The 24,983-nt window shown below is 44.5% G+C and overlaps 1 protein-coding gene across 1 annotated transcript; it reads left to right on the top strand.

Moving 5' to 3' along the window:
* Positions 1–1,877: 1,877 nt before the first annotated feature.
* On the top strand, positions 1,878–24,157 carry LOC139402021 (low-density lipoprotein receptor-like). Its single transcript, XM_071146068.1, has 17 exons — positions 1,878–2,183; positions 12,558–12,683; positions 12,874–12,996; positions 13,635–14,012; positions 14,318–14,440; positions 14,547–14,669; positions 15,027–15,149; positions 15,313–15,441; positions 15,732–15,903; positions 16,009–16,236; positions 16,547–16,665; positions 16,920–17,059; positions 18,553–18,694; positions 18,817–18,969; positions 19,298–19,567; positions 20,287–20,450; positions 20,786–24,157. The coding sequence occupies exons 1-17, from the start codon at positions 2,105–2,107 to the stop codon at positions 20,819–20,821; spliced, it is 2,628 nt and encodes an 875-aa protein (XP_071002169.1). The 5' UTR covers positions 1,878–2,104; the 3' UTR covers positions 20,822–24,157.
* The last annotated feature ends 826 nt before the right edge of the window (positions 24,158–24,983 follow it).

Genomic DNA, 24,983 nt, shown 5'->3' with positions numbered 1-24,983 from the left:
GACATAAAATGAACAAGTTCCACAGACATATGACTAACAGAAATGGAATATGTGTCCCTGAACAAAGGGGGGTGGGGGTCAAAATCAAAAGTAACAGTCAGTATCTGCTGCATTAAGTACTGCAGTGCAGCTCCTCCTCATGGACTGCACCAGATTCGTCAGTTCTTGCTGTGAGATGTTACCCCAATCTTCCACCAAGGCACCTGCAAGTTCCCGGACATTTCTGGGTGAAACTGCCCTAGCCCTTGCCCTCCGATCCAACAGATCCCAGACATGCTCAATGGGATTGAGACCCAGGCTTTTCGCAGGCCATGGCAGAACACTGACATTGCTGTCTTGCAGGAAATCACGCACAGAACGAGCAGTATGGCTGGTGGCTTTGTCATGCTGGACGGTCATGTCAGGATGAGCCTGCAGGAAGGGTACCACATGAGGGAGGAGGATGTCTTCCCTGTAACACACAGCGTTGAGATTGCCTGCAATGACAACAAGCTCAGTCCGATGATGCTGTGACACACCGCCCCAGACCATGACCATGACCTCTACCTCCAAATCGATCCCGCTCCAGAGTACAGGCCTCGGTGTAACGCTCATTCCTTCGACGATAAACGTGAGTCCAACAATCACCTCTGGTGAGACAAAACCACGACTTGTCAGTGAAGAGCACTTTTTACCAGTCCTGTCTGGTCCAGCAACGGTAGGTTTGTGCCCATTGGCGACGTTGTTGCCAGTGATGTCTGGTGAAGACCTGCCTTACAACAGGCCTACAAGCCCTCAGTCCAGCCTCTCTCAGCCTATTGCAGTCTGAGCACTGATGGAGGGATTGTGCATTCCTGGTGTAACTCAGGCAGTTGTTGTTGCCATCATGTGCCTGTCCCGCAGGTGTGATGTTCGGATGTACCGATCCTGTGCAGGTGTTGTTACACGTGGTCTGCCACTGCGAGGATGATCAGCTGTCCGTCCTGTCTCCCTGTAGTGCTGTCTTAGGCGTCTCACAATACAGACATTGCAATTTATTGCCCTGGCCACATCAGCAGTCCTCATGCCTCCTTGCAGCATGCCTAAGGCATGTTCACTGAGGTGAGCAGGGACCCTGGGCATCTTTCTTTTGGTGTTTTTCAGAGTCAGTAGAAAGGCCTCTTTAGTGTCCTAAGTTTTCCTAACTGTGACCTTAATTGCCTAACGTCTGTAAGCTGTTAGTGTCTTAACGACCGTTCCACAGGTGCATGTTCATTAATTGTGAGAAACAGCCTTTACAATTTATTTTATTTAACTAGGCAAGTCAGTTAAGAACAAATTCTTATTTTCAATGACGGCCTAGGAACACTGGGTTAACTGCCTTGTTCAGGGGCAGAACAACAGATTTTTACCTTGTCAGCTCAGGGATTCGATCTTGCAACCTTTTGGTTACAAGATCTAGCCTAGGCTAGTCGCTGGGCTACCTGCCGCCCCGAGCTACAATAAAGATCTGTGAAGTTATTTTGATTTTTACAAAGTATCGTTGAAAAACAGGGTCCTGAAAAAGGGACGTTTCTTTTTTTGTTGAGTTGAGTTTATTTCACTTGTATCTACTTCACTTGCTTTGGCAATGTTAACATATATTTCCCATGACAATAAATTGAATTGAAGGTGGGGCCAGGCTAGGCAAGACAGGGAAGCCAGCCCATCCAGATAATGATAACAGTAACATTGTGGTTGGGTGACTCTTTCTTTCTCTTCCTCTCTGTCAGTGACTGCTGTAGCTCCACCCCTGCGGTGCTGATGTCGAATTTCAAATATCACACCACTCTGCTGATCCCGCCCACTTGTAGGACCACATAGAAATAGTCAGAAGTGACTCAAAAAATTTAATATTTCTCCCTGGCACTAGACCTAGACACAGGCGCACAGTAAATCTTCTCTATATACCCAAACAACAGTCATTCGTTTATCCCAGTTTGTTTTAGCTGTGACTGAAACATCCACAAATATATAGAGGCATCTCTCAGTTGAGTTGAAATAGTGCTGTTCAGTAGGCTAGCTGTCAAACATTTTGCGTGCCGGGTGGTCGATATTAGACCAAGAAGAAACACTTCGAATTGCGTGGAAGCCCAAAGGAGTAAAGATGCTACCGACTCGTGTGGGAATCACCGGGGTGACAGCATGTTGCCTGGTGTTGCTTTCCCACTGTTTTGCTCCTACAGGTAAGGATGTGAAGTCAATTGTATCATGCAAGATGCTTATGATGCGTATTTTTGGGGCTGACTCCGGCTGAGTGCAGAGCGGGTTTTGCCCATAGGATTCTCTGGTCTAAACAATCTGACATGGAATTTGACATCTTTAAATTACTTATAACATGACATAGTTGTCAATTGCCTATATTTCAGTGATCTTTTTATTTTATGTCTGACATGGAATTGCAAATGCAACCGTGCTCCTCACATAGAATAAATGGCTAAATTGACATTTTCTGAATTAATTTCTGTTTTGGTGCTTACAATACCAGTCGAATGTTCAATTAAACCAATGTTTATACACTCGTGTCCTAGGCTGAACTTGTAAAATTGGGTTTAGTGCGCAGGAAGGGGGCATGTTCTTGACATTGAGAGTCAAGTGCTAACAGCTTTTCAAGACATTTTCCTTTTCAAAGCCGATTAAAGATGAACTTAAACATATTGTCAACGAAAATTATAGGTTATCTATAAAAGTTCAAATTTATCTATTTCGTCCGTATGAACGGAAGCTACGCTCGGGAAGTCGATTGGCTGTTCTTCAAATAGTATGTAGCCGCGAGCCAATCCGAATGAGAAATAGGCTCGTCACATCCGGTAGGTCCATATGTCAAAGCTGTCTGGTTTTACCTGTGGGCTTGACGTGTTGGAGGAAAAAGACGATTGTCACCGAGAAAGGGCGCGGCAAAAGGGCGTCTAGCCCAGCTTCTATACCGTGTGGCAAGAGGTTATTTAGCCCAGCTTCTGTGCCATATATGGAGGAAATAGAACTTGGTTTTATTTTACACCTGAAGGATAGACTATTTTGCTACAAAATTCTGATTGTTGCAGACCTTCTTGATCACTAATTTTATGCATTTGTAGGTTAGATGTAGCTTAATGTCAAAATACATTCTCAATTGGCATTTAAAATCATAGCTTTTGTCATCAACAATGAAATGTAATAGGCTTATTAATAGATGCATGTTATGAGGATATGTTTATCACCTCAAGCAAAGTCTGCTTCCTTCTTTAGATGTCTTGATATGATAAAAATCCACCAACTTCCTTCACCTTTACTTCTGTGGCCCCCAACCAGCAACCCACAGTAGGAACTAAACACACTATCACACAACTCACATGTCCATTAACTTATTTGCTAACATTATTACAATGTATTACATTGTATTGTATTGCAATGCATTAACAGCAGTCGAGGCAAATTCCTTATTGGTTTCAGTAGGTAGGCTAAGGGTGAACTTACCGGCCTCTAGGTTAATATTGTGTTGTGTATTAGTCTAGTTGTGGCTACATTCTGCTACCCCGTTCTACTGTTATCCCTCAATCTTTAAGGTTGCATCCCAAATGGCAACATATTTCCTTTAAAGTGCACTACTTTTGACCAGAGCCCTATGGGACTATGCCATTTGCGATGCAGACTAACTCCTGCTCCCAGGGATTTGAAGATTAGAACTTCCATCCAATGTTTATAGTTCAAGGTATTCATTAATGTAGCGATTAAATCTGCTGCTGACATGTGCAGAGTGTGTATGTCCGTGTGTGTGTGTGTGTGTGTGGGGCCCCCAACAGTAGGTCAGCTGTTACTGTATGTGTGGGGCCCCAGCAGTACTGTAGGTCTGCTATTACTGTATGTGTGGGGCCCCAGAAGTACTGTAGGTCTGCTGTTACTGTATGTGTGGGGCCCCAGCAGTACTGTAGGTCTGCTATTACTGTATGTGTGGGGCCCCAGCAGTACTGTAGGTCTGCTGTTACTGTATGTGTGGGGCCCCAGCAGTACTGTAGGTCTGCTGTTACTGTATGTGTGGGGCCCCAGCAGTAGGTCTGCTGTTACTGTATATGTGGGACCTCAGCAGTACTGTAGGTCTGCTGTTACTGTATATATGGGGCCCCAACAGTAGATCTGCCGTTACTGTATGTGTGGAGCCCCAACAGTAGGTCTGCCGTTACTGTATGTGTGGGGCCCCAACAGTAGGTCTGCCGTTACTGTATGTGTGGGGCCCCAGCAGTAGGTCTAGTGTTACTGTATGTGTGGGGCCCCAGCAGTAGGTCTGCTGTTACTGTATGTGTGGGGCGCCAGCAGTAGGTCTGCTGTTATTGTATGTGTGGGGCCCCAACAGTAGGTCTGCCGTTACTGTATGTGTGGGACCTCAGCAGTACTGTAGGTCTGCTGTTACTGTATATATGGGGCCCCAACAGTAGATCTGCCGTTACTTTATGTGTGGAGCCCCAACAGTAGGTCTGCTGTTACTGTATGTGTGGGGCCCTAGCAGTAGGTCTGCTGTTACTGTATGTGTGGGGCCCCAGCAGTAGGTCTGCTGTTACTGTATGTGTGGGGCCCCAGCAGTAGGTCTGCTGTTACTGTATGTGTGGGGCCCCAGCAGTAGGTCTGCTGTTACTGTATATGTGGGGCCCCAACAGTAGGTCTGCTGTTACTGTATATGTGGGGCCCCAACAGTAGGTCTGCCGTTACTGTATTTGTGGAGCCCCAAGGGGCTGTATTAGTTGACACCATGGAGAATAATGGGAAAATCCCTGTAGAGTTGCATCAGTGGTTCTAGAATAGAATAGATTCTAGAATAATCCCCATATGAATCATGCAGCCCCAAGAGCATCTGATAGGCATCGCATGATGTACATTCTCCTAACACACCAGATCTCTCAATCAGTCACCAGTGGCATGCAAAAACACCCTTAATAACCTCACAATGAAGGTCCAAGTGGAATTGGATGAACTAGTATAAGACAAGTGCAGTTAGATTAACTAGTATAAACCAAGTGCAGTTAGATTAACTAGTATAAACCAAGTGCAGTTAGATTAACTAGTATAAGCCGAATGCAGTTGGATGAACGAGTTTAAACCAAAAATGCAGTTAGCTGAACTAGTACAGACTGAGTTCTGTTGGTTTAGCATCTTGACAGATGACCATCAGTGCACATGTCATCTAGTTCTAAATTAATCTGTGGCAATGGAAAGACCAAGCCCTGACCTTTGGCAAGATTTGTGTTTACATACAAACACTTTTCTCGCCGTGGGTGTGTGTTTGCCAAAACAAGCAGAAATGCATAGGCAAACTAACTTAAAATAAACAAGCCTGTCACACACAATGACAAGGGCGTTGATGAGGACTCCAATATTAGCCTCACCTTTGACCTATATGGACCGTCCTCCTGTTGTCATCCAGTGTAGCCTTTCATACACTTCAACTAAAGCTGCAGAGACGGTTGGTGTTGCTGCTAAACAATATAGTCTTTCAGCTCTAGTTTTACATTGACATTCTAGTAATTTAGCAGACACTCTTGTCCAGAGTGACTTACAGTTGGATTCATTCATCTTAAGATAGCTAGGTGGGACAACCACAAATCTCAGTCATAGTAAGTACGTTTTTCTTCAATAAAAGGAGCTATCAGCAAAGTCAGAGCTAGTAAGGCGGAGGAGGAGTTACGTGCTAGTGTTGTTGGATTACTTAAGATACTCTTTGAAGAGGTAGGGTTTCAGATGGTTTTCTGAAGATGGGCGGGGACTCTGATGTCCTAGCTTCAGAGGGAAGATGGTTCCACCATTGGGGTGACAGGACACAGAAGAGCTTTGACTGGGCGGTGAAGGAGCTGCCCTCTTGTAGGGTTGGGAGGGCCAAGAGACCAGAGGTGGCAGAACAGAGTACTCGGGTTGGGGTGTAGGGTTTGAGCATAGCCTGAAGGTTGGGAGGGGCAGTTCCTCTTGCTGCTCCGTAGGAAAGTACCATGGTCTTGTAGTGGATGCGAGCGTCGACTGGAAGCCAGTGTGGAGTGGACTGGAAGCCAGTGTGGAGTGGACTGGAAGCCAGTGTGGAGTGGACTGGAAGCCAGTGTGGAGTGGACTGGAAGCCAGTGTGGAGTGTGCGGAGGAGAAGGGGTGACATGGGAGAACTTGAGAAGGTTGAACACCAGGCAGGCTGCAGCTTTCCAGTTCAAATATATAACAGGTTACATGGAGGACATTTGGGGCTATTGGAAAGTCCATTGCAGACTAGGGGCTGGTGTTAGTGAGCACGTTCTTTCTCTTCCATCTGTAGCATCAGTGTTGAAGGACCTTACATGGTCAAGTTGTCATCAAGCAGGCAGGCAGTGTTTATTAATAGAACCTGATGGAGATTGGGAGGTGGGGACTCTCTCTATAAAATGTTTCTCACTCTCTTTTTCTCTCTCTCTCTTTTCTCCCGCTCTCTCTTTCTGTCCCTCTAACTTCCTCTCTTTTTCTCTCTCCTTCACTGTCTCTTTCTATCTCTCTCGCTCTGCCTCTCCTCGCTCAGCAGCACGGCTAGATCAAGGTGATTTCCGTTGTATGTAGGCAGCCATATGAAGGTCTATTCAGGTCGTGGTGTAACTTGGTCATGATGCTAACCTTTTGAAGACAGTAGGCGTACATTACAAGAAGTGAGCTCAGTCTGTCTGCCAATAGGGCTTCCTGTATTTAACAGTGAGCCAGTAGCAGTGGATAGGTCCTTACGGGAAATTGGCCGCATCCAACAAGCACCTAACTACATTAAGGCCCTGTCCGGATGGCAGCTGTGGTCAGCTGTGTGTCTCTGCTAAAGGTGCGTGGGTCAGCTGTTTATTCACCAACACCCGCCCGCAATTGCTAATAAGCCATCCACAACCGCCAGATCCATTGTAATTCTGAGGCCCACACCCAACCCTAACCCACACAAAATGGAAAATGCCCTATAAGCTACAGTCAAAGACGGCAGAAGATTTTTTGACATCAGTTTGACCAGTTGTAAGGAAAAAGAAAGCTGTGAAAACGACCGGACCCAACGTGTTTCTGATAAAATGTGCATCGAAGCCCAACTGAAATCTTATGTCGTTCAAATCAAATCAAAGTTTATTTGTCACGTGCGCTGAATACAACAGATGTAGACCTTACAGTGAAATTCTAACTTACAGGCTCTAACCAACAGTGCAAAAAAGGTATTAGGTGAACAATGGGTAGATGAAGAAATAAAACAACAGTAAAAAGACAGTGAAAAACAGTGGCGAGGCTATAAAAGTAGCGAGGCTATAAAAGTAGCGAGGCTACATACAGTGGCGAGGCTATAAAAGTAGCGAGGCTACATACAGACACCGGTTAGTCAGGCTGATTGAGGTAGTATGTACATGTAGAAATGGTTAAAGTGACTATGCATATATGATGAACAGAGAGTAACAGTAGCATAAAAGAGGGGTTGGCGGGTGGCAGGACACAATGCAGATAGACAGCCCGGTTAGCCAATGTGCGGGAGCACTGGTTAGTCGGGCCAATTGAGGTAGTATGTACATATGTACATGAATGTATAGTTAAAGTGACTGTGCATATATGATAAACAGAGAGTAGCGGCAGTGTAAAGGAGGGGGGGCACACAATGCAAATAGTCTGGGTAGCCATTTGATTACCTGTTCAGGAGTCAAAAAAGATTGAAATACTATCAGATTGTATGATAAGGACAGCACCTCTACAGACGGTATCTAACGGAGCAATGCATTCTCAACAAATCATATGTCTCCACTCCTGTTCCCAAGTCTAAGTTTAGCCTACATTTGGTTTATAATTGACCTGCAAGAAAGGCTACATTCTGCTGGAGTTATTATTAAGGCTGTGTGAGAGGTTATAGACCTACAGTCAGTGTCCAGATTTCAGTTTCCATTTAACCCATCTGAACAGTAGGCTACAGTTCCCTTGACATAGGCTTATTTTAAGTCCCGTCTTGTGACGGTCAAATGTGTATAGTGTCTCACAATCACACAGAACATAGCCAGCACTGCTATCCTCCTCTTTCACCACATCTGTCCCAAACATTTATTTTCAGGCCCTCCCTTCTCTTTATTTTCAACTCTCCTTTTGCAGCTTTTGTCTTATTGAATGAAATTTCAACCATGTCCTTAACTTTTTCTGCCTGTTTCCCGAAAGCATTTGGCGATTGGCTGTGTAGGCTATTTGGAGTGCAGCTAGGCCCGAAAGCTTAGCCTTCTGTACTAATGCCAGATAGCCTACAATAATAAAATAAGAAGCCCAAGAAGCCTGTTGATAGAAACTAGAATTCTACATTGATGGATATTTTGAAGGTATTATTTCTCTTTATTTAACCTGCCTGCCACACACATCCGCCAATATTTAATGACCATGAACCCGTCTGCCACACACATCCGCCAATATTTAATGACCATGAACCCGTCTGCCACACACATCCGCCAATATTTAATGACCATGAACCCGTCTGCCACACACATCCGCCAATATTTAATGACCATGAACCCGTCTGCCACACACATCCGCCAATATTTAATGACCATGAACCTGCCTGCCACACACATCCGCCAATATTTAATGACCATGAACCCGTCTGCCACACACATCCTCCAATATTTAATGACCATGAACCCGTCTGCCACACACATCCGCCAATATTTAATGACCATGAACCCGTCTGCCACACACATCCTCCAATATTTAATGACCATGAACCCGTCCGCCCCGCGGATATAACTGTGGGACTGCGGGTTATGAGTCAACCCCCTCATCACTAGTCTCTGCCTCACTCTGTCTATTTGTCTCTGCCTCGCTCTGTCTATTTGTCTCTGCCTCGCTCTGTCTATTTGTCTCTGCCTCGCTCTGTCTATTTGTCTCTGCCTCGCTCTGTCTATTTGTCTCTCCCTCGCTCTGTCTATTTGTCTCTCCCTCTCCTCCCCCGTGGGTCAAATTGTGTGGGGATGGCATCAGGCATAGGAAGGAAAATGCGAATCAGGTGACTTGCCGGTAATTCCATTTGCAAGACAGACATGCGGGCGGGCGGACAGACATGCGGGCGGGCGGACAGACATGCGGGCGGGCGGACAGACATGCGGGCGGGCGGACAGACATGCGGGCGGGCGGACAGACATGCGGGCTGGCGGACAGACATGCGGGCTGGCGGACAGACATGCGGGCGGGCAGGCAGGCAGGCAGAGACACATAAGAATGTGCTGATTGGTGAATAAGGAAGGTTGCTTATAATGGCTTTTTGGTTCTTAGAATCTGAGATTATTATGCAATAGTTTACAGGCTGCATGCAGAGCTTGCAGTTTGAATGTGATCTATTGTAACTAATGAAAAGTACCCTGCTGGTAAAACTGTGTAGATTTTTTAAAGTAACGTTAAACTCGAAATACAACAGGATTTTCCCACTCACTTTGTCTGAAGTAAATTCCCCAAGACAATTATTTTCTGGAGTAATTGTGAAGAAAACCAATGCAATACAATATAACTATTATCCCTCAAGGAAACGCGTCAGAGAAATCACCCCATATTTGTTATCTTGATTTAGTTTAGTCACAACCTCAAAGACAAATGAAATGCCCATATGGTGACTCACTGCACAGTAACCGTACAGACAGTAGGCGGACTGCATTAAGTGGGCCCATAAGGAAGTTAAGTAGACAGGAACCAAACTTCTATTTTATGATTATGTTTGTTTAATAATAATTAACTGTAACCTGAATAGTGTGCCACAAACAAACTTCCTCCGTCTTCTGTGCTTGGTTACTACGCAAAGTGCATGGCTTAGTTATCGATCAATGATACGCACGACACGCCCACAAATACACTCTGATGTCACGACACGCCCACACTGGGCGAGAGGGCTATGTATAGCTATGGCGTGGCCCAACCTTTCCAGCCAGATGGTTTTGGGTTCAAACGTAAGCTAGACTTGGCCTCTTTCGTTGATAACGTCTCACATTCAAAGCTAGTCAATGGAAAGAGATTTCCATTCAGAACTGCTGGGCTTTTTTATTTTATTTTTTAAGATAAATGACTTACAACATCCTGGGAAAATAACTCTCACCCACTGCATTTCAATTAGAGACTAAGTTGAATGCAGTACAAGTCCTCTATTACACAATGTATATCTAATCGTATAGGCTACAAAGAGAGAGTGCAGTACAGTATGCTTGTAAAGGGAGATTTGTGACCCAGAGAGAGAATGGTAGACATAGTTGTGACGTACAGTCTAACATACTGTACACACAGATGCCTGTTGAGAGAGTACAGTGGGCTATACTGCTGGAGGTTGAGCGTCTTGTGACCCAGAGAGAGAATGGTAGAGAGAACACAGTATGCAGCTTGAGAGGCTTGTGACCCATTTGTAGATGATGGGACAGAAGATTAGCAGGAGAGAAAATTAAAACACAGACAGAGAAATAGGGGAGAGAGGAGATGAGAGGAGAGAGGAGAGGGGAGAGACAGAGAGAGAGAAAGGGGGAGGGGAGACAGAGAGGATCATGGAAAGAGAGAGAGAGGCAGAGTGCGTGTCGGGGCCAAGTAACGTCTCCGTTTTCACTTGAGAGACTGTATAAGTCTCAGGGCGAGCTAACAGTCAGCCGGCCTCGTAAATGTATCACCACTCTCTCCAAGAACAGCTGGAATAGGATGGGGGGAAACTATTCCTGGAACCTCCACATCTGGTAGTGACTGTGTGTGTGTGCGACTGTGTGTGTGTGTGTGTGTGTGTGGCACTGTGTGTGGGGTGGGACTGTGTGTGTGTGGGGGACTGTGTGTGTGTGTGTGTGTGGGACTGTGTGTGTGTTGGGTTCGCTGGAAACATAGCCACAGTCTTGGCGGTTACAGTGCCTGTGTAATTAAGCATTTGAGGCGAGGGGTTCAGCAGTCGTTTTTTCCCATGAAAAGCCCTGATTGATCAAGTCAGGCCAACATTTCTCAATACAAGATCGTCTTATGATATTACAGTCCCACATGAAGTCACACATGAAGGTGTGAGCATTGGTGACATCACATGCCAATAGACGGAGCAAGCAACCTCTATCTTCTGAATCTACTTCACTAACTCTCTGTGTAGCAACCGACTTTACGACTTGAGTCATGCTGGTGTAGCCGCGGTTACTACTACAAGTGTCAACAATTGACAGCTTGAGTTCAGAAAATTCCTGGTGTTGTGTCCGGTTGTGCCCCACCTCCCCCTGTTGCTCTCACTAGTGCTCTTGTTATGAGTATTTTGAGGAATGTTCCTCAAGGGCCAATCAGCAGCTGGTGGTGTGATTATGACTCCTCCCCCCTTCCATTGTCTTAAAGAGACAGCCTCAGGCTCTGACTCATACTCTGTTGCCTCAGGCACAGTGGAATTTGACAGTGGAGGGAGATAAACTGACTTAGTGACCGAGACCTTGCAGAATATTGAAGGCTCCATGCTAGCTTTACCTGATGGCTCTCACGTCCTTGTTGAAGACATCTTCACTTTGATTGGTCAGATGAGTTCAATGAGGTTGTGACCTCAGCAACCCAAAATAAACTGGGCCGTTTTGGGGTTAAATCTCATTTCACTGTTGAATAGGCTAGTCAAACAGTAACGTGGTATTCATTCATAGGCCTACTGGCAGAAACTAAGTGAGTAAAAAAATGTATTTCCTTGCTCAAGTCTGTACAGTAGGTCTATAAGTTGTTTAACTTTCCCTTACCGGATGCTGTATATGTGGGGCAATGGTGTGTGCGTGTGAGTTGACACTTGTGTGTGTTCTATTTCGGCAACATCTTGTCCTACACTAATTTCCTTCATTTGAAGGTTTACATGAGAAACGCACAAACAGTAGTTGCCAAGCAACAGTCTTGAGTGCATAACAAAATGGCCGTCAAGTTCTCACTGTCTGCTGAAAGACCATGAGATACAGTAGCTCCAGTGTGTGAACGATAAGAGATAAGTCTCTCCCATGGGGAAACTCCTTCACTTCCTGTTTAGAAATGCTCCATATTGTAGTCTTTTTACCTCTAATCCTGTTCCTTTATCTTTGGACTCTCACTACTGTAGCTCTTATCACACATAATTGCTGGTCCCAGAGGGGCACTACAAAACATTGTAGAGGATGTGTTCTTCTCACCAACAACAAGATATAATCCCAATCTTAATGGCCGTCAGATGACTGCCCTCTGTTGTCAGCGAGCGTTGTTGAACATGAACTAACCGAGGGAAGTTACTTAGTTAAATGTTAGTTAACATCCGTCACTACTACAGACCTATTCTATCCTCTGCGTGAGCCTAATGTTATGTGGTACTAGTGTCGCATGACAGAAAATATGTATAATGAATTATTGCCCTATATTGTAAAAACTTACTGAGTCTGTATCAAATACACTCTGTTAAACTGTCTACCTTGTATATTATATTTGTACTACCTTGTGTATATTATAGGCCGTCATTGTAAATAAGAATTTGTTCTTGACTGACTTGCCTAGTTAAATAAATAAAACAATTTGTTTTTTAAATTACACTAGTATAGATCTATAAAAGATGAAATGTGTCCTGTCTGTCAATCATTTCCAGTTATCCTGGGTTTTTCTTCCCCTAGATGCTGCGTATACATGTGGGACAAGTCAGTTCAGGTGTGGCAACGGGAAATGTATCACCAGCCGGTGGGTGTGTGACGGAGGTGATGACTGTGGTGACGGAACTGACGAGCTGCCAGCCGCCTGCGGTGAGTAACTGACTCTTCCTCCTCTTTTACTCTTCTTCTCTCTCCTCTTTCTTTTCATACTCTTCTTCCTCATCCTTCGTCCTCTTCTTCCTCATCCTCGTCCTCCTCCTCTTCAGATAAGATAGAACTGCTAAGATGTGTCACACAGACTCTAATGTCTCTATCTGTTCATGTCTCTCTATGTCTCCAGAGGCTAAGACCTGCCTGCCCACTGAGTTCAGCTGCGGAGGCCCACTGAACAAGTGTATCTCCGGAACGTGGCACTGTGATGGCAAAGCTGACTGTGACAATGGAGCTGATGAGAAGAGCTGTGGTAAGATAACAGTACGGATGTAGGATCTTAATTTGATCACCCTGTTGCAGGAGAACTTTCCTGCAATGCAGAACATTTAACATTTGTAGTGTATTTGAAGTTTAAGAAGGCTTATGAAGTTCGTAATTTCCACTTTGAAATTTGACTCGAAATGTCCATTAATTATAATCCTGGTAATAATTCACATTTCCGGTTGCTGCAGGATTATTTTCCTTCTGAAGCAAACTGTCTCAAATTAAGATCCTACATATTTACATTCACTAGTCTAGTCCAATAGTGTATATGCTGTAGCCAACTCTTCTATCGTTGTCATACCTGATTACACTGCATTCATCACCATACTGAAGACAAACTGTTCTGTTCAACACTGATTACCTCTGTAGTTAGTGCATGATGATGTGATAAGACTCCAGTTTGTAATCACTAACTGGTACTATCACCACATGACTCTGGTCCTTGTGTCTACTCTGCACCCATTGAACCCTTAGACAAAAACCTCTCATTCTTTTAGTGACAACCACATTATTTACAGATATAATAACATCCTAAAGGCACAATAGAGTACAAATACTGTCACCCAGTCCCAAACCTTCCATATCCCTAACCCTCCAGCCCTCGCTCTCCCTTCCTCTCTCCAGCCGCAAAGAACTGCACCGACAACGAGTTCCGCTGCGCCAACGGTCAGTGCATCGCCGTCTCCTTCGTGTGCGACAAGGACAACGACTGTTCCGATGGTTCTGACGAGACTTCCTGTCCCACCGCCACCTGCGGTCCCAACGCCTTCCAGTGTAACAACACTGTGTGTGTCCCGCGTCTCTGGGCCTGCGACGGTGACGCCGATTGTGCCGACGGTTCAGACGAGTGGCCCCAGAACTGTGGCGGGAGGGACACCAAACCGACAACAAAGCCCTGTGGGCCACATGAATTCCACTGTGGGAGTGGGGAGTGTATTCATAGGAGTTGGAGCTGTGATGGAGGCAGGGACTGTCAGGATAATTCAGATGAAACCAACTGCAGTGAGTGGAAGGGTTTTTGACAATATTCAACTCAACTTCTGTCCTTTCTCTCTGAATTTTTTTTTTTCCAAAGACAGCAATATGCTTATTTAGTTAAGCGTTTACAAAAACAAATGTTCATCTTCCAAGATATACTGTATGAACAGATACTATACTGTATGAACAGATACTAAACTGTATAAACAGATACTAAACTAAGGGACTCCTAAGAGAAAATCCCAATCGCTCTTTCTTTATCTGTCCATCTGTCTTGTTGTATTGTTTATCTAACCTCTCTCTCTCTGTCTCTCTCTCTCTCTCGGTAGGTCGGCCCACTTGCCAGCCAGATGAGTTTCAGTGTAATGATGGCTCCTGTATCCATGGTAGCCGTCAGTGTGACCGCCAGTTTGACTGCAGGGATCTGAGTGATGAGATTGACTGCAAGAGCGGTGAGGCTCAGCCCTAATGGACACACACACACACACACACACACACTGTCCCTATAGCTGTACTACATGTCTAATAATATTCTCCTCTTTCTTATTCTCCCCCCAGTGGATGCGTGTGAGGGCCCGAATAACTTCAGGTGTAAGAGTGGGGAGTGCATCACCGTGGACAAGGTGTGCAACGGGAAGAAAGACTGCCGAGACATGTCCGACGAACCTATCAGGGAGTGTGGTGAGTTGGAACCGTAGAGATATTCTGCGTCCCAAATGGCACCCTAATCCCTGTTTCGCCCACTACTTTTGACCCTGGGCCCATAGGGAACTCCCTTTACACCCACATACCATTCAGTGGAAAACAGAGGAGAGAGACCACATCCCAGCTAGGGAAATGTGATGGAGACAGCTAGCCAAGTGGTTCAGGCCAGTCTGGTCTGGCCAAACTAGTTAGTGGTTATAAAGAGTGAGGTGACTGGTTTAGTCTTGCCTAAGGGAAAAGGCTGTCATCATGGACATTGAGGATGATGGTTGTTTCTTATAGTTTTCTAGATAGATATATTTCTTCTAACTGATTTCCGGTCTGATTCTGCAGGCAACAACGAGTGTTTGACCAATAACGGCGGTTGCTCTCACACCTGTACCGACCTGAAGATTGGCTTCAATTGCTCCTGTCCTGCTGGGTACCGCCTGGGGAAGGACAACAGGAAATGTGAAGGTGTGCGGAAATAAATGTAATGGCTGAGCTCTAAGTCACTATAGTGACGAGTGCCGGATAAGATCGCAGGACATTGGATTTGGATCAAATCACACTATGAATTGCCACAACTGACCCCTGACCCTATCTTCTGACCTCTAACTCTGTTTTCCTCCTCCTGTAGACATTGATGAGTGTGCTGACTCAGACACCTGTACCCAGATCTGTGTGAACATCCTGGGAAGTTACAAGTGTGAGTGTGAGGAGGGCTATGGACTGGACCCCAAGACCAAGACCTGCAAGGCTGCCACAGGTACGTGTGAGATGGAGGGACACACTAGCTAAGCTACATTCCGACAGCCACCCCAGCATACCACTTAGAATGGATGCTTGACAGATTGCTTGCTAGTGTGGATATATGAACAGAGCCTTGGGAGCAATTCTGATATAGTCTGAACGAATCAAAGCAAAGAAGAAGTTTCGGTAGCTTCTCTGAGGCCTCATTATTAAACAACTTTCTAAATGTGATGTAAACAGTTAGGTAAAGTGGCCGACTTGAGGTCGAAATCTAAAACTTTCTAAATCTAATTGTATGTCTTCCAGGTACTGTCCCCTACCTGTTGTTCACCAACCGCCACGAGGTGAGGAAGATGACTCTGGACCGTAGCGAGTACGTCCCTCTCATCCCCAGACTAAAGAACGTGGTGGCCCTGGACATGGACATGCCTGGACACAAGATCTTCTGGTCTGACCTGTACCACAGGAAGATCTACAGGTGAGGACCTGCTGGCGGAAGGTGTGTGTGTGTGTGTGTGTGTGTGTGTGTGTGTGTGTTTTTGTTAGTTAACAAACATCTATTTTGTCCTGCACCCTTCCCCAGCGCCGACATGAACTTGGCAGGGAACTCCTCCCACCACAACGTGGTGATTGACAGCCAGATGGAGGCGCCGGAGTGCCTGGCCGTCGACTGGATTCACGGTAACATCTATTGGACGGACAGTGTGCTCCAGACCGTCTCCGTGGCAACCACGGACGGAACATGGCGAAAGACACTGATCAGCGAAGGACTGGAGAAACCAAGAAGCATCGTGGTGGACCCAGCCAATAAGTAAGAAACTTGGGATTTGATTGATTGATTTTATTAACCTTGTTTGGGTCATAGCCTACTGATCTGTTTATCAGTATCATGCTCAATAGGGCGTTGACTGCCATGAAAACCAAAAAGATAAATCTTCGACAGGATTCTTTTGTTGTCGAACATATTGGAATAATTGAATGAGTGAGGATCTCTTTCGCAACAAGAAGCATGGCAGAAGCTCAACGTGTCTGTGTGTGATTTTCTCTAAAGACCTCCAGATGTTGTGCTGAAGTGTGTTCGAGGTAGGAGTTTTGACTGACGGTACTGTGTCTGTTTCCAGCTTCATGTACTGGACTGACTGGGGCGACGAGGCCAAGATCGAGAAGAGTGGGCTGAACGGAGCCGACCGCGTCGCCTTGGTAACAGACAACATCAAGTGGCCTAACGGCATCACTCTTGGTAAGAAGAGTCCACTGATTGGACACTGCAATATAGTGATGTGTGATTGGGCACATTGTAATTTGCTGTCTCGCTTGATTCTTATACTCGTATACAGAACAGTTGTGATGTGTTATTGTTGGAAGTTCTATCATTCTGTAGGTGTACATTATTTACATTCAAATAATCTGCCTCGTTATCAGGCGTGGAAGCATTGTTTATAAGTGAATGATTACACAGTTGGATTTCTCTAACGCTCCCTGCCTCTGGAACAGACATGGTTAACCAGCGTCTGTACTGGGTGGACTCTAAGATGCACACCCTCTCCAGCATCGGCGTAAACGGAGAAGGACGACACACACTCATCTACAACGAGGACAAGCTGGCTCACCCCCTCTCTCTCGCCGTCTTCGAGGTAAATAGTGATGGAATGTGGACATTAAGGTCTCCCTAACCTGAGTTCCATCTGGAGTATAGTTATGGACAGGTCCTAGAGGAATTGTAGGAAGGGAAAGGGAGACTTAACTGAACCAGTAGAGTCCAGTCCATGTGGGCAATGGTTACAATCCAACCTCAGAACCTCCTCTAGATCCCTGGGTCGAGCACCATGGTCTCCCCCCTCTACCCTGGCTGTGGCCCCAGAACCTCCTTTAGGTCCCTGGGTCGAGCACCATGGTCTTCCCCCTCCAGCCCACACCAACCTGGCTGTGGTAGCTTTAATTAAAGGGTATTTCCAGGTTGAGTCTTATACACCAGCCCGGTTCATGAGTTTAGCCATGCAGCTAGCCAGCTTTAGCTGTATTACAGAAATCCATCCATGTAGCTGCTGAATGGAGACCAAACTGATCTTACAGTATCCAGGTCATAGGAGGTTAATAAGCCCCATATCTGAAACTGTTGGTTTCCACCAGATACATTAAGTCTTTGTTTGTGGATGGATTTGTAAGTACGCTATGTACTGACTATGATATGCTATGTACTGACTATGTACAGTTGGTTAACATTAAGTACTGTATGTATTGACTATGTACAGTTGGTTAACTTTGTGTACAGTATGTACTGACTATGTACAGTTGGTTAACTTTGTGAGTACTGTATGTACTGACTATGTACAGTTGGTTAACTTTGTGTACTGTATGTACTGACTATGTACAGTTGGTTAACTTTAAGTACTATATGTACTGACTATGCACTGACTATGTACAGTTGGTTAACTTTAAGTACTGTATGTACTGACTATGTACAGTTGGTTAACTTTAAGTACTGTATGTACTGACTATGCACTGACTATGTACAGTTGGTTAACTTTAAGTACTGTATGTACTGACTATGTACTGACTATGTACAGTTGGTTAACTTTAAGTACTGTATGTACTGACTATGTACAGTTGGTTAACTTTGTGTACTGTATGTACTGACTATATACAGTTGGTTAACTTTGTACTGTATGTACTGACTATGCACAGTTGGTTAACTTTTTGTACTGTATGCACTGACTATGTACTGACTATGGACTGTTGGTTAACTTTGTGTACTGTATGTACTGACTATGTACAGTTGGTTAACTAAGTACTGTATGTACTGACTATGTACAGTTTGTTAACTTTGTGTACTGTATGTACTGACTATGTACAGTTGGTTAACATTAAGTACTGTATGTACTGACTATGTGCAGTTGGTTAACTTTGTGTACTGTATGTACTGACTATGTACAGTTGGTTAACATTAAGTACTGTATGTACTGACTATGTACTGACTATGTACAGTTGGTTAACTTTGTGTACTGTATGTACTGACTATGTACAGTTGGTTAACATTAAGTACTGTATGTACTGACTATGTACAGTTGGTTAACCTAGTTTTTCTTCCTGTCTCTCTTTTTTCTGGTTTCTCTCATTTGTTTCACAGGAGAAAGTATTCTGGACCGACATGGGCGACAGAGCGGTCATGAGCGCCAACCGCCTGACAGGAAATGACATCACTGTACTGGCGGAGGACCTGATGCAGCCAGAGGACATCATTGTATACCACAACCTCAAGCAGCCCATCGGTATGGCAACGCACGCTTTTTAAAAACATAACAAATCTTACATGAATAACTGTAATTAACTTTAAAAGCTGAATCAGGTGGTCTAACACTCACTCTCACGCTTCTCTCTCTCTCTCCTATAGGAAAGAACTGGTGCACAGAGAAAAACTTTGTGAATGGAGGTTGTGAGTTCCTATGTCTACCTGCTCCCCAGATCAACCAACACTCCCCCAAATACACCTGTGCCTGTCCTGATCACATGACCCTCGGCCTGGACATGAGGAAGTGTGTGGCAGGTATGTGTTTTCCTCTGTGGAACCCTATGGAACTTTAGAGGAGAAGGTGCAACTACTGCCCTTTATACCCCTTTCCTGCAGTCAAATGACCAGATCGCCCACCTCATGGGTGGAATGTTATTCTTATTTTCATCATTAAAATCTGTTTAAGACCAAATATTTTGTAGTTAAAAGCTAGTTCAAAAGCCAATGGATGTCAAAGTGTTAGTGTTTATCCTCATACTCACTGTTCATGGTCATTGAACCTTTTCTCAAACTAACTGACACGTTCTTGTGTGTCTAACCTCTAACCTTTGGTGACCTTTAACCCCGTCTCTTATCTCAACAGCTCCAACAACTACCGCTCCCTCCACCACTCCCAAAACTGCAGCTCCCATCCCTACCAGGGCCCCAACCAAACAGCCAGCTGGCCCCACTTCCACCACAACTACAACTACCACAACTACCTCCTCCGCCCGCCGGGCCCAGCCTCAGGACCCTGATAGGTCCTCGACCACTCACAGTCCACAGGAAACGGCGGTCACAGGTCAAAGTGGCTATGTTGCCATGCCCAAAGAGGCATCACACCATACTGTGCTCTACATTGTCTTACCTATCAGTGAGTATTTTACCTTGTAGTATCAGCATAATGTCTAGTGCACTGATAAATACAGTAGTACTGTAGTAACCTACTCTCTGTTTATGTATTGACTTACGTGTTGATATACACTGAGTGTACAAAACATTAGGAACACCTGCTCTTTCCATGAGACTGACCAGGTGAACGCTATGATCCCTTATTTATGTTATGTGTTAAATCCACTTCAATCAGTGTAGATGAAGGGGAGGAGACAAGCCTTGAGACATTTGACACATGGATTGTCTACGTGTGCCATTCAGAGGGTGAATGGGCAAGACAAATGTTTAAGTGCTTTGAACAGGGTATGGTAGTAGGTGCCAGGTGCACCGGTTTGAGTGTGTTAAGAACTACAACGCTGCTGGGTGTTTGACTCTGAACCGTTTTCCGTGTGTATCAAGAATGGTCCACCAACCAAAGGACACCCAGCCAAGTTGACACAACTGTGGGAAGCATTAGAGTCAACATGGGCCAGCCTCCCTGTGGAACGCTTTCGACACCTTGTAGGGTCAATGCCCGACAAATTGAGGCTGTTCTGAGGGCAAAGGGGGGTGTAACTCAATATTAGGAAGGTGTTTCTAATGTTTTGTACACTCAGTAAAACACATATCATTGTAAAAGTTAAACTGGCTTTACCTACCATACTTTATCAACAACAACAACAAGAACTGAACTTTTGACCCACTATCTCCTCTCTCCAGTGATGATGTGCCTGGTGCTGTTTGGTGCAGTGTTGCTATGGAGACACTGGAGGCTGAAGAACACCAACACCATCCACTTTGACAACCCCGTGTACCAGAAGACCACAGAGGATGAGTTGCACATCTGTAGAAACCACAGCCAGGACGGATACACCTACCCACAGGTACTGTCACCTAGCAACCCACCAAGCAACCCAGTCACTGTCTTATTACTTATGTAGACTACACGTGTCACCAGGGTTAGAGTTCATTCCATTTAAATTCTCATACTGTGTTAAGATCAATTCCATTTCGATTAAGTGAAATAATGGGATGAATTGCCCATTGTTTTCCTATGTGGAGTTGCAATGCACTTGACCCCAATCCTGCAGGTGTTCTGCAGTGGCTAATAGAAAGCATGTGACCGTTGATTATGGTATAACCTATGAAATACTGCATGTAGTGGTTTTCAGTGTTGTGTGACTTTGTGTTTATGGTTATTTTCTGTCTCCCCTCACAGAGACAGATGGTGAGCCTGGAAGAAGACCTGGCATGACTAGTAGAAGAAGAAGAACAAGTGGATATGAAGAATTGTATTTAAAGAGAGATTTTTGTTTGAAAAAGTGACAAGCATAAACCCGATGGAGGTCATTTTAACCCTAATGCTACTGACACGTCCTTTCCAATCCTATGATGATGACCTCATCTCGATGACCTAAGTTTCTGGCTTCCTGTTCCGAAGATTCCGTTCCGACCTCAACACTGTGCTTCCATCCAAGACGAAGAAGAAGGAAAAAAGAAACTCAGAAAGAATAACTTGGTTGCCATGGAAACCCACCCCCAAAAAAAGGAATGGAAGAAGAAGAAACATATACAAACGGAATCACACAGAAAATGACTTGGTAGCGTTGTGGTCTCGAACACAACCCTGAAGAGAAAAAAACATCTGGGGGCCATTTTGTCAAACATCGGAAGGACTTGAAAATGAAAGACACAGTAAATGCACAGTTGGACTGTAGTCGTCCGTTCTTTCATAATGTAAGAGTTCTTACCTAGGTGGCCTGGTCCCAAATTTATGTATTTTAGGCTAACTCCTCGTCAGAGAGAAGAATAAATGTCTAAGCACATAATGTACAGATTTGGTACCAGGCTAGGTCCTGGACCTCGGCTCTTTGACACAAGGAAGTTCAAAATGACAACCATCTAACACAGCTTCAACTTTGTTTGTTTTTGTTACATATCACTTAGCAGCTCTTTTGTAAATGAGTGTACATTTGGCTACTTACTGTAAAATAGGCAAACTTTTGTTCTAATGTTGCATAAGATTGTGCATAGCACTGTACAGAAGACGTCCTACACTTCCAACCCATTTGATTCTTGAGTTCAGTTGGATCCCACTTCCTTTGTCAGCCTGACGAAAGCACTAGAAAACACAATTAGCACGACATGAAGGATGTGTTGAAGATTGTGGGTTTAAAACAGGCTGCAGTCAAAAAGCTGTCTTGTCATATCTTTTGAAGGTTGAAAACAGTACCTAGTTTGTATGTTTATGGTGTACTTAACAATGGACATTGAGACCTCTGGATGGCCTTGCCATCTGACATTGACACGAGCACGTGCCTAGTCACTTAGCACCAAACATCTCCACATCTTAAAGTGGAGACTTTCCCAGGGGGGACATTGAACTATGGTGTGACACTACTCTGAGCTGAAACGTGCGAGTTGTCGGCCCTACTCTGAGCTGAAACGTGTGAGTTGTCGGCCCTACTCTGAGCTGAAACGTGTGAGTTGTCGGCCCTACTCTGAGCTGAAACGTGTGAGTTGTCGGCCCTACTCTGAGCTGAAACGTGTGAGTTGTCGGCCCTACTCTGAGCTGAAACGTGTGAGTTGTCGGCACTAATCAGAGCTGAAACTTTTGAGTTGTCATTGGTCTCTTTCCATATTGGTGCCTTTGCCATCATCAATGCAAGCATTTCTATACTCACTCTAGCAATGTGTGTAATGTCTAGTGACATACATGTTCTTACGGTATGTGGTATACAGTGTCTAGAAGAGCCCAAATGCCTTATGACCTCCTTTCACTACAGTCAACTATAGCTGACATGATAGTTCTCTTGCCTTGGCACGTGCAGCAGACATTGTCTCTTGGTAAATATGATCTTATAGCCCCTGTCAACTGTTGCCTTACACAAGTTAGTGAGTTGAGTTGTTGCCTTATTGCCTTCTATCTGGTTATGGCTTTACACGCCTTGTGCATTTTCGATATATTCCAATTTGTGCATCAACAAGTTACATCCAAATCAATAAATCGATGAGCATTGTTTTTGTGGCCAATTTTAAAGATGGCAGCTGAAGGCTAGTTGAAGGCCAGCAGCTGAAGGCTAGTTGAAGGCCAGCAGCTGAAGGCTAGTTGAAGGCCAGCAGCTGAAGGCTAGTTGAAGGCCAGCAGCTGAAGGCTAGTTGAAGTCCAGCAGCTGAAGGCTAGTTGAAGTCCAGCACCTGAAGGCTAGTTGAAGGCCAGCAGCTGAATGCTAGTTGAAGGCCAGCAGCTGAAGGCTAGTTGAAGGCCAGCAGCTGAAGGCTAGTTGAAGGCCAGCAGCTGAAGGCTAGTTGAAGACCAGCAGCTGAAGGCTAGTTGAAGACCAGCAGCTGAAGGCTAGTTGAAGGCCAGCAGCTGAAGGCTAGTTGAAGGCCAGCAGCTGAAGGCTAGTTGAAGACCAGCAGCTGAAGGCTAGTTGAAGGCCAGCAGCTGAAGGCTAGTTGAAGGCCAGCAGCTGAAGGCTAGTTGAAGACCAGCAGCTGAAGGCTAGTTGAAGACCAGCAGCTGAAGGCTAGTTGAAGGCCAGCAGCTGAAGGCTAGTTGAAGGCCAGCAGCTGAAGGCTAGTTGAAGACCAGCAGCTGAAGGCTAGTTGAAGACCAGTAGCTGAAGGCTAGTTGAAGACCAGTAGCTGAAGGCTAGTTGAAGACCAGCAGCTGAAGGCTAGTTGAAGGCCAGTAGCTGAAGGCTAGTTGAAGGCCAACTAAAGGCCACTGGTTTATGTCTGTATGCTGCTCACTGTTCTAAAGAGTTAAGCCATGAAGAAAACACCTACCGTTTGATTTTTTTATTGAGGTGGAAAGCTGACAAAATAAATTATGGTGAATGATGTTGAATGACATCCTGGTATGATATGACGATACTAATTATTATTTTTGAGAATATGTATATAGTTTGTATGTTTCTGTAAATACTACATCCTCAGTTCGCTGTGGTATCACCCTGTTAATTTTGTACATTTTAAAACGTGAAAAATATGTTGTACATATTACAGATTTGTTTTATTTATTTATATATATATACACACACATGTATAAATATCTTGATTGGATGTTTTATTTTCCTAAGCTCTCGTGTCTACTGTGAATGGTTACACAGTTGTTAATATTGTCCCATCATCATAACCAACCAACCAATGTTCATTATCTTGATTCATTATCCATTGAATCATTATCTTGGTTGTGTGAATGACACTGCTGGTTCTGAACAACAGTGTAACGTTCAGATCCATATATAGACATATATCTATGGTTCAGGTGAAGTTGATGTTTGTTCTGTTATATGGTTATGTTTTCATTCACAGCTGATTGAGGATCTTACATTTTATAGACTAAATTGTCCCCGTTGTGCAGTGTTTTATGACCTCAGTTGTGGTGTGTAAAGCACAATGTTGTGTATGACCCTAAGATGTACGAGTCCACAGGACAGAGCACCAACCGCAGCTTGCCTGTTACATGCAAATTGCTCTTGTTGTTGAGTCTTAATTTTCCTGTTCAGAGAATCCAATCTCAAAGTGACCATTGTATAGTTTGTGTTGTGATTATTTTGTTTAATAAAAGATAAATAATGATCAAGTTTTATCTGTCACGGCTCTTTCGTCCCACTGCACAGATACTGTCTTCCTTGTATGGCTGTGTCATCGTTAGAACAAAAAAAACACACAACCTGTACTTAACGTTCTAGCCACTGAACATACTGTATTACTCATCCCGTTCCTGATAACGGTGGGAAGCCAATCTAATAAGGCTTTTTGATGTAGGCTTTCAGTGTTACTGTTTATTCGGGGCGAAGGCCTAAGCTACAACTTATTTTTGTTCTCGGTCAGTTGTTGTTAATGTTTCATAAAGTTGTTTTTTGTGCTCAGTATTGTATTCAGTCTCTCTGACATCATCTCCTTCCCGTCAGTGTGTTTCACAGCCTTTTACCACCAGTGTAAGTCCAGCTTTTGTTATCACGTGTCAAGGTGAAGATGCAGCAAGGTATAAAATAAATGGAGCCGGCACACTCAAACTCCACCACGCATCTGTATTCATAGACAATGTTTCATCAGGACCTGATGAAGATCCTAGCAGGACCTAAACGTTGTGGTTAGAACGGTGGGCCAGTAACCGAAAGGTTTCTGGATCGAAACCCCGAGCTAACGAGGTAAAAATCTGTCGTTCTGCCCCTGAACAAACAACTGAACCTTATTCCCCATTTGGCTGTCATTGTAAATAAGAATTTGTTCTTAACTGACTTGCCTAGTTAAATAAAGGTTAATAAAGAAATAGGTGAAGCTTCTGAGTGCCGGTTCTTTATTTTATACCAGCTGTTTTCAGCGCTGCACCCAACCTATTTATTAACCTTTACTTAACTAGGAAAGTCAGTTAAGAACAAATTCTTACTGATGAAACATGTCAG

This window comes from Oncorhynchus clarkii, unplaced genomic scaffold (genome assembly GCF_045791955.1).
Source record: "Oncorhynchus clarkii lewisi isolate Uvic-CL-2024 unplaced genomic scaffold, UVic_Ocla_1.0 unplaced_contig_4452_pilon_pilon, whole genome shotgun sequence".
Lineage (NCBI taxonomy): Eukaryota > Metazoa > Chordata > Actinopteri > Salmoniformes > Salmonidae > Oncorhynchus > Oncorhynchus clarkii.
This window is presented reverse-complemented; position numbering and strand designations above follow the sequence as displayed.